The sequence below is a fragment of the Anneissia japonica genome, unplaced genomic scaffold (genome assembly GCF_011630105.1).
Source record: "Anneissia japonica isolate Jap-2015-1 unplaced genomic scaffold, ASM1163010v1 scaffold1785_len1016330_cov206, whole genome shotgun sequence".
NCBI lineage: Eukaryota > Metazoa > Echinodermata > Crinoidea > Comatulida > Comatulidae > Anneissia > Anneissia japonica.
The window spans coordinates 460,643-470,983 of record NW_022694363.1 but is presented as its reverse complement, the minus strand read 5'-3'; the positions used below and the strand labels follow the sequence as shown (position 1 = coordinate 470,983).

The 10,341-nt window shown below is 36.0% G+C and overlaps 2 protein-coding genes across 5 annotated transcripts in view; one reads left to right on the top strand and one right to left on the bottom strand.

Moving 5' to 3' along the window:
* Nucleotides 1-5,861, bottom strand: part of LOC117101005 (ankyrin repeat and SAM domain-containing protein 3-like) — a 14,711-nt gene extending 8,850 nt beyond the window's left edge. The window contains exons 1-7 of the mRNA XM_033240853.1: nucleotides 5,735-5,861; nucleotides 4,869-5,111; nucleotides 4,330-4,528; nucleotides 3,413-3,534; nucleotides 2,920-3,001; nucleotides 2,604-2,736; nucleotides 1,950-2,129 (exon numbers count right to left, since the gene is read on the bottom strand). Of these exons, the coding sequence (XP_033096744.1) occupies nucleotides 1,950-2,129; nucleotides 2,604-2,736; nucleotides 2,920-3,001; nucleotides 3,413-3,534; nucleotides 4,330-4,528; nucleotides 4,869-5,071 (919 nt within the window). The 5' untranslated portion in view covers nucleotides 5,072-5,111; nucleotides 5,735-5,861. The remainder of the gene's footprint in view (nucleotides 1-1,949; nucleotides 2,130-2,603; nucleotides 2,737-2,919; nucleotides 3,002-3,412; nucleotides 3,535-4,329; nucleotides 4,529-4,868; nucleotides 5,112-5,734) is intronic.
* Nucleotides 5,862-5,992: 131 nt separating this feature from the next.
* Nucleotides 5,993-10,341, top strand: part of LOC117101002 — a 24,800-nt gene continuing 20,451 nt past the window's right edge. Inside the window, exons 1-3 of one of the 4 annotated variants that reach the window (XM_033240842.1) lie at nucleotides 5,993-6,048; nucleotides 7,847-8,082; nucleotides 8,708-9,353. In XM_033240842.1, the coding sequence (XP_033096733.1) occupies nucleotides 7,960-8,082; nucleotides 8,708-9,353 (769 nt within the window). In that variant the 5' untranslated portion in view covers nucleotides 5,993-6,048; nucleotides 7,847-7,959. Of the gene's footprint in view, nucleotides 6,062-7,843; nucleotides 8,083-8,707; nucleotides 9,354-10,341 lie in introns of all 4 variants that reach the window. The other 3 variants (XM_033240843.1, XM_033240844.1, XM_033240845.1) reach the window with 3 other exon arrangements.

Sequence of the window (10,341 nt, the reverse complement as noted above, 5' to 3'; positions counted from 1 at the left end):
CTTATGTACAATCCTATCCTATGATATGATAACATCATTGATAGTAATAGTCCAAGTAACGGGGGATCTTACTTCACACTCTACATTGTTTATCTGGTCGCTTAACCTACAGCATTGGTCCATAGTTTTGATATTAACATAATAATAATAAAAAACAAAACATTTTTTAAAAATATAATAAAACAGTGATTGATAACAAATACCACATGATTTATAAATCCGAAAAAAAGTAAAGAAAATGAAAAGTACATTTGAAGGCACTCAGCATTAATAGTTTGTGCATGAATTAGGGTTAGAAATTTGCTCTTCCAGTAACTGTCGCTACAAAAGAACACCCCGCAGTTTAAAGGTCATTGTTTGAGCAATTGTCTACACACAAGGAAACCTGCTGTGTGAGGGTGACTGTTCCTGTAATACACCTGTCTCTTATACACATCTAGATGGGTATAAGAGACAGGTGTAGAGTGGAATAGAAATCCATGGTAGCCAACCCTGCTTCAAGCATGCAGGGGACACCGACCGACAAGTAACATTTGACCCTGAAGGTGTGTTTGGTTGTTATATTAGGAAATATTGTTTACGAATTAATTTATAAAAAATTTAAGTTTGATAATTTTATATTATATTTAAATTTTCTACTGTATTTTATTTTAACTGTAAACACGTTTCTACTGTTAGACGCACCAGTTCCTCTGGCTGTGTCCTGTTTTCATTTGTCGTGATCCACTGTCTGTCTCTTATACACATCTAGATGTGTATAAGAGATAAATACTGGGCTATCCATCGACTGGTTATACCATGGTTGGAATGGAATGTAATCCATTGAAAATGAAAGGCACTTTTAATCATGCTTCATCAGTCAATAGGTACACGAACGATCTTCATCATTACCATATGGACGACAACGGCGTCTACAAGTCTAGGTAACGATGACAGTAGCCATCCCATGGTAAATCGCGAAAAAAAAAAATCCACATCTAACAGCAACGTCCTCGTCATCAACCACACCACAGTGCGGCAACACAAAACGTGCTGTACATAGCCTCATCGCTACTGACTGATTTGAATGTGTGGTTTAATACACATAAAAGCAACTTGTAGCCTACATTTATTTCCTGTAGTATCTGATCTAGACTACTGTAGGGCTAGGCCTACACACACGTACGTACCCAGCCAGCCTATTCATCTTCGTCAGGCTGCATTACAGTACATTAACACAAAATGTGCTGCACACATACACTCATCGCTACTAACTCATTTGAATATTAATGTGGTTTAATACACATAAAAGCAACTTGTAGCCTACATTTCCTGTTAACTGATCTATTACACACACATACTACCCAGCCAGCCTTTAGTTCGTCTTCCTCTAGCTCTAGGCCAGCCTGCATTACAGTACATTGTTTATCTCTCAGAGGAGAAACCACTCACCCTTGCAAGCACCACAAAATGGCTCATTTTTCACTACCAACTAGACTCATTTATTAGCCGCAAAGCTTACCATTCCAGGCCGTGATTGGTTGATAAACACATGTGGAATATACAGCTGATTTGCAATCTGATCAATGGCGAACACGCTTTTATAGGAAACCCATCTTAGTGTTAAGAGATATGATATAAAAACATATAATTTCACATATTTCCTTACAACATTTTCGCAAAAACTCTGCATACTTTAAATTCCCCACGCCTTATCTTCCATATTATTGCAAGATCGGCCTAATCGCGTCACAAACGAAGGAAGAGACAGAAAAACAAATGACTTCAAAATTCGCTCAAAATCATCATATAAGCCCTCTCTCTCAAAGAGTGGGCTAAAAATCTACTATTCAAATTTCAACTTTATCCCTAAATTTTATTTACTGTATAGTACTGTACATATAGGCTACGAGTTTTGTATGCACTATTAAGCAGATATTTGTTGATAAATACATAAATGTTTGTCATACTTTTGCTTGTTGTTCTCACACAGTCTGTCTGCCTGCTTTCCAGGAGCATCTTAGCCACAGCTTCTGGGCCATCTCGTATACTTGGTCCTTTACTCTTTAATTTGGGAGTACGTCCATGATGTCTGTTGGGTCGTTGATAGTTCTCATCCGATGAGCTGAGGTCAGCATCTGAGCCAAGTCCTGCAACAGTAGAATCACAAGGGACTATATGACCTCTCATATTTTTATTATTCTCAACAGTGATGGGATTGTCATATTATATTGCTTGCCTGACAAATACATGATATAATGGTATATTCAATCCTTTCGAATGTTCAATTGATACTCCTACCTTCTTGTTTTGTTTTGTTGTTTGATTTTGTGAAAACTTGAATGAATATTCAGTACTGTTTTTAGATAACTTCAAATTAAATTTGTCTTAATTACTTTAATGCTGGGGGATTTTTCCCCTAAGTAATAACTGTTTAATTAGAGCTGGGTCAATTTCTGAATTGACATGGAATGTGAAATGTTTGGTGCTTAATGAAGAAAAGATGAAAAAAACTAAAAAGTGCAATAAGAAATTTTATAAAAAGCTGTGAATTAGCTGTGGAAGCACTTAGCTGTGACAACTGCTTGTTGATGCAGTGATGTAGAATTCTAGAATGGACTCACCTGGCTCTGACCTCAGGGAAACTGACGCCATCGTGCGATTATCAATCAGACTGACAATCTTCATGTGACCATTGACGATTGCCAGTGATCTAGCTGTGTCACCTTTGGAATTCTTATACTCAATATCTACACCCTGAAAAGGTTAACGTTCAAAGTAATTTGTTTTTGTCAATAATAAATACAACATAGTAACACCTAAAATTGTCTTCCTAGAGGTTAAAGATTGTATAGCAAGATGTTGTTGTTGACATTTTCTCATTTTGTTCTACGTCATGAAGATCCGATTTTGTAGTGAGTCTATGAAAGTTCCACTTACATGTTCAAGTAACTTGTTAACAATAATCTCATGTCCTTCTGCAGATGCCATCATCAATGGTGTGATTCCAAGGAGAAAGTCCCTTCAAGAATAATTAATTAATTACAATTAATTAAAGAACATTGCTAAATATTAATGTGTATTGGTGTATATTGTGCCTTCCAATTAGTTGCAATTTGTTTGTAAAGCTGTTTTTAAGAATTCATAGGAAAATTAACACAAAAGTAATCAGTTGTTTATATCTAGAGGTGATTTTTAACATCTGAATTTCATAATGAACCTGGTTATAAAATTTTATTTCAAAACCAAAATACTGTAAAGTGGTTAAACAGGCTTATGATGTGATCTTTTTGATGTTTGGTTAACTGTACAGTTTGTTTTCAAGAACACTTGTGTTGAACACTGTCTGAACAAGATTTTTTGTGGCCTATGTTGTTATAGCTTAGCCTAAAGTTAACATATTAATTAACTTGTAATGTATTTTGTAACTCACACAACGTTAGCTTGTGATCCACTGTCAAGCAAGAACTGCACCATAGTTTGATGACCGGCATTGGTAGCATAGAACAAGGCAGTCCAGCCCTTCATATCACGCTCGTCTATCTTAGCTCCTTGCTGTAAAATTTAAACATCAGCATAGATCAATTGTCAGTGTTGTAGGATAAGTCAGTGTAGTAAGCTAATAAACTCATATACACTGAAAACTACTACGGTACTAATATCACCACCATCATTACTACTACCACCACAGGGTTGGATCCAGAGATGTCCAAAAGGGGGGGGGGGCGGAAAGTGGGGCCGATTGAGATAAAACTACCCACAATTTTTGTGTTCTACTATAGATGCCCAAAAATAACCTCTAATGCATTTTGGGTGATCAAGTTTTTTCCTTTCCTTTCTTTCTTTCTTTCTTTCTTTCTTATTTTTTTTTTTCTTTTTTTACCTTCCAAAATGCCACCCCCCCCCCATGTAAATCCACCCCTGCACCATCGCTACTACTTTCTATCAAACAAGCAAGCAATCGATCACTTCTTTTATTGCAAGTATCAATGAAATTTTGGACTGTAGTTGAATTATACATATTTTAAAAAGTTAAAAAAACAATGTATAAAAAGGAACATTAAAACAATCACTAATTACAAGTTACAATATACAAGCATACAAAAGACGCCGAAACGGAAAATATAAATTACTAAATTTATCGATGCCACCGCCACCACAACTACCATCATTAGCTCTGTTCACACCAATTATACTTATGTGACAAAAATCTGCGATTTGCCCATATATGTGCATGATGAAATGATGATGTAATCACACCCATATACAGTGTAAAGCAAATCACATATTAGTCACATAAAACTTAATAGTAAGTGTAAACAGAAAACTAGATTCAAATCATTTACTGACCTGTAGCAGGAAGTAGCATACACTCTCATTCCCACAACTTGCTGCAAGCATGAACGCTGTGGCACCTTTATCAGTCTTGATGTCTACTTGAACTCCGCCATCCAATAGCAAGTTCACAATGTTGTCATGTGATATGTATGATGCATACATTAATGGTGTCCAGCTTCCTTTATTCTTTTGATTAAGATCAACTTGACCACTAAAGAATTAAACAATAAGTTATTTGTGAATGATTGTGATCACATTTGCCCTGCGATCCATTGCTACTTGTGTAACAATGTTGATATTTTACAGAGTCTCTACCCATGTGTCAATTTGGATTGGAAACATTTTGTAATCAAAGTTATCACAACATTACTCTATGTGTGACAATATTTTACTAAATTTCTTTTGTGATCTGCACTTGTACACGTAATGATGGATTACTTTGTATTGCTTGTATTAAGTTGTATTGCTTTGAGAAAAATGAAATCAACCCTATATTAGAATGTTGCATTGTTTAAGATCAAAAATACATTAAAAAAACAAGTGCAGCTGACCTTTGTATAAATGCATGAACAGTTTCATAGTGACCTATGGAACAGGCTGTGTAGAGATCAAGAGGAATTGGGTTAAACTGATCCTGTAAAGAATCATAACCACGCCAGACCGACAGACTTCGGTCTAGAAGCTCCGTCTCGCTGGCTTCATCGCTAGCTTCATACGGATAGTCAATGTTTCCAGTTGCCGGGTAACTTGACATCTTCCGCACTCAAGAGTCAACGATCTTCTTTTTCCTGAAACTAAAATAACCATTTCAACTCAATACTTTATGTGAATTTTTTTAAGTAATAAAATTAAAAGAAAAACTGCTTTGGTTTTTGTTTGATTCATAATAAAGCATCAAATTATTGCAATAAAACTTGTCAAACATGTTAAAATAGTCTACACGGACCCCCAACGTTTACAATACTCATTGTCAATATTCCTTCCACCATACATGCCTTCATACATTGATAAGACAATGGTGGTGAATTATGAAAGAACAGTACATCAAAGGTTGAAAGAAAGCCTATTTCAATATTGATGAGCAGGCTCCATACAATACACTGGCCTAAGCCTAGTAGGACATTCTGGCTTCAAACTAGAACCTAGCATAGCAATTCAATTTGACGACCTTTTCTGGTCTCTCCGTAGGCCTAAGCCCAAGCCATAAGTTCATGCGAGAGGAAGTACCTAACGGGATTCGCCTCGGTCAGTGCCTGACAAACAAGCCAGTTTAAGCCTAGGCCTAGGCCTAGAGGCTTATAGGCTACCCTACTCCTAGTTCTAGGCCTGTTTGGTTTAACTTCATTACTGATAAATTATTTAAGGACGTGAACCGTCATAATTGTTATATGCATCAATATATACTGGAAAAACTTACTTTTTATGGGTTTATAATACACATCACATTTTTATATCAATTTAAGGCCTAGGCCTAGGGGCCTAAATCTGTGGGCTTCTCTTCTCATCTCCTTGATGCCCATTCGTATCTCTAAAGAGAAGTTACTAAAGTTTCTATAGTCGAGGCTCCATTGCCTATCCACCCGGGCGTTGACGTAATTTGACGTGAATTACCTCAAGATGACGCGAATTATCATAAGTTGACGCGAATTTTTATAAACCGACGCGAAAGTTGAAAGAGAGAAAGGCACATGAAATTGAAATGGCGTAGGATGATGGACGATTCTGAAATGCGTGAGTTGAATTGGTAGGCATAGGCCTATAAACATTTAACAACATACAAAATACATTATCTTCACTTGTATGATATTAAAGTAGAAACCAATATGCAATTTTTTACATTAGGAATGATATTTAGCATGCTTTTATAGCGATTTAGTAGTTGTAATCGACATTTATTAGTGGTATCTAGGGACGCCATTTGCACTTCTTTTTACCTACACTGGCTACAGCCAGGCGCAGCCTGTCAGCAGAGGGCAGTTCTTGTCTGATAATTTGGCCTAGGCCTCGGCCTCATAATGTTCTACAGTAGGTAGGGCTCCTTAGGCCTAGGCACCATGCTTGGTCAGGCATTTTGTTTTATCATTGTTTTATATAATGAAAGTAACTACATTGTTTTATTGCATTATTGCATAATTATCATTATGTTACTTTATTTTGCTTTTTTTAACCAAACGCTGCGATTGTCAAAACAAAAGGGATGATTTTGGCTTGGAAAATTTCAAAGATCTTTCGGTTCTCACTCTGCGTTTATTGCAAATGAGCAATAGTGGTGTGTCGGAATTCTAACATTGAAACAATAACAATGGCGTAATAATAATAATACTTGATACTTGATTGTAGGCTTGTGGGAAAAGATTAGGCCTCAGTGGCCTTTGTATAACCCCACATCAATCTAGTCTTGCGTTAACGCAGTTCACCAAGGGAGCCAGCGCAACATCCTCAGGAAGAGAATTCGAAATATTATAATGATTCTGTGTGAAAAGAAATCTTTTCTGGATCGAAGGGACTTTACGAGTTGTTTCTTAAACAATTTACTACTTCAGATACAGATCTTTTACTGTATTGTCATAAAAATACAAAGTACAATTATGAAATTTTCCTTCCTTTAAATAGGATGCACTTTTGGTACTTTCTTGTTTTTCAAAAATAGATTGGGATCCATTTTTTCAAAATTGTTTAAGAATTTGAAAACTTTAATGAGATCACAACAGATTCTTCTATTCAACAACTAATAGCTTAAGCATCGCTAGTCTTTGGTGGTATTTCAAATCATCGGTAATTAAGGAAACAGTTTGGTCAGTCGTCTTTGAACTTTTTCCAGAATTTCTACTGTATATCTTTTTTAATCCTGGATTCCATGCTTGAATACAATACTCTATTAGATGTGGACGTACATACAGTATGTCTGTAAAGTACTTGGAAACCTTTAATATCAACACATTTGAAGGTTCTCTTAATTATTTTTAGAGCAGTGTTGGCTTTACTATTATAAATGATAAGTGTTAGATTTTATCATCATTCATTAGTCAAATGTTCACTCAGTGTGGGTGGCCAAGGCACAGTCCTATAAATAGGCTCTGTTTCTTATACATGGTAAGTGACTCAGGCAAAAATGTCTGAATTTGGGAGACAGGTTCTAGGCCTAGGTAGCAGTGATTTTCACTTGCTAGTGAGATGGCATACTGTGACTCAGTGGAGACTACCAAGGTCTGAGATCTACTGACCCATGATTTAATACTACATGGGTCAACCCCTTCATTATGGTGGTAGGAAGAGTTAATGAGATACAGATTTTTTAATATTTAAAAACTGGGGGAATAAGGTGTAAAAATGGGCAGTTACGCCCCTTTTTCCCCCAGTTTTTAAATATTAAAAAATCTGTATCTCATTCACCGTTCCCCAGTTTTTCGTCAAACAACTTTTTTCTGTCTTAGAAAAATCAGTTCTACAACATATCAAAAAATTTTTTTCCTCCGGAGCCTGACTTTAATGAATATATACTTTTGATTGATTACTATTTCATCAGCAGTAGCAGGATGGATCTAACATTGGGAACTAAAGGAAATGTAGCAAAGCTGTAATTCAAAGTAGAAAGAAGCAGTACTAGGTGGTAGCACCCGCTTGTGACTTTACATTCTGTCAATGATGGCAAAGCAGGACGGGGCGAAGCAGGATGGTAAAGCATCCAATCTGCAGATGAAACTGACTAACATATTTTCAGAAGTACAAGAAAAGTTGCCTTCACTAGACTTTGACTTTTCTGATGTAAGTTTAATTTTGTTGTGTATTGCATCAAAATCTTGAATAAAACAAAAAAAATAATATGAGGAAATAATAGAGATGATATTGGTCTGAAAAAGAAGTAAAATGGTACATGCACATCACTAGAAATCCAATCCTAAAGCCCTGTCCAGACTATCAAATTTTATTTGGTAAAAACTGTTGTTGCCATTACATGGCTATATATGGTCATAATTTTATATCATCATTACCATATTTATGCATTTCACATGTTTTTGTGAAATAAAATTTGATAATAATGTCACATTGTATAGCGCATGAAGTACTAAAATGCTTCTATGCACTTCACATCATAAAAAATAAATAATAAAAATGGCACAACAGGATAAAAAGACAGAATCTCTGAGGGTTCACTATCTACTGCCACAATAGCGCAATCCCAAACTCCTACCTAGGTCGTTCCAGTAAAGGGACGGGGCACACATTTGCTGTGCCAGAGGCAAACAGGTGCTTAGGGATGGTGCCCAAGACAAGGGCCCCCAAGAGAGAATGCATTTAAATTTATCTTGTGAAGAGATATGTTATAAGGAGGTTTTTGAAAATGGGTAATGTGTGGATAGGGCTTTAAACCTACTGTATGTCATTGTAGGTGAGTTCAGATGAGGAGTTAAGCATCTTCAATCGATCTTTAAAAAGTCCAACAACAGCGTCCAGTCGTGAGGATGTACTTTCACCAAAGAGTTGGCAGTCGGCATTAGTTATTGATAGCAACGAAAAGAACTGCAAAACTAATTCTGTCTCACAAACTGTGGATGTCGAAGGTTGCGATGTTATGGGCAATTTTGAAGTATGCTCCAATGGGTGGCAGATATCAGCAGATGGTGATAATTGTGCTGATGTCCAATTGCGGCACAAGACTTCAAACAGTACCAGAACATTGTCAGATGTAACCTTGACTTGGACAGAGAGTTCCACCTGTGATGAATTCAAAGATCACAAAGAGTCCAGTGGATATTCCGTTGAGAACTGCCCTGTTATTATTGAAAGAAATAAAAACAACAACAGTTTTGAAAAAAGGAGAATGAATACAGGAGGGATGTTGAAGAACCTTTCATCTGAAGAGGATAACAGGATTGTCTCCAGGTTCATCACCAGTCAGGCACCTATACTAGACTTCCAGAAGGTGGAAGAACAACAGTTAGATCATCTTCTAAACAGCCTCCCATTGGACTCTAGTAAAGACAACACTCAGCTTGATGTTCAACCTGGATTTTTTGATATCAAAAATGAAAGCTGTAAGTAATATCAAAATGCATTATTATTGATTAAGTTCAAATTTTTAAAATATTTTATTATAGTTTGTTAGTATTTTATCAATTAATACAGGTTAAGATTCAATGTTTCATTTATGTTGTTAAATATTCAATTTAATTCAATGTACTTTTCCTTGTAAGAGTCTAATCATAACAAGTTGCCATATCTTTAAAGCAAAATCACAGATTTATGCAGAAATGGAAATGCATGAAGAAGTATCTACAGTGTTTGTATTGATTTTATTTATATTTTTTCATTAATATGTGTTTGATATAAATTAATATATTTAAGAGTAAATTGTAAGAATTTTCTTAAAGCAGCTTAGCTCAGTCGGCTATCTGGTGGTAGCCATTGTGTGTGCGCTGAACCGTGGGGATTTCTGGGTCTTCGGTTCAATTCCCATCGCTGCCTCTCCTTGTGTTTCAGCTGGAAGGCTGAAAGACAAATTACAATATTCACCCTCTTTCAGATGAGACGTTTAAGCCGTTGGTCCCGTGTGCATTTATGGCCCATGTGCATGTTAAAGACGCAGTACACTCTTCGGAAAAGAGTAGGGGATTGTCTCCCGGTGTACTACCCAATCAGCACCAGAAGGACCCCACTAGAAATAAGTCTTCTTCTAAACTTTCGTGGGCTATCCTTGGTATTTACACCGAATAAATCCAGTCCAGTCTAATTTTAATATTTCTTTTATGTTTGTTTCTCAATCGGTTTTGAGAGCCACTGGACAATATTTCAGTATGCTTTTGATAATTCTGTCTTGCCTATTTACGAAACCTGTATTTTGTGTGTGTGTTAATTATTATTAAGACAAAATAAATGAAATGAAATCTGTAACTCACTAAAAGCCCTGTCCAGACTATCAAATTTTCTTTGAAAAAAAAATAATATATGCCAATATATAGTCACGATGTACCTATATATGGTCATGATGTGATGTCATCATGACCATATTTAGTCATGATGTGC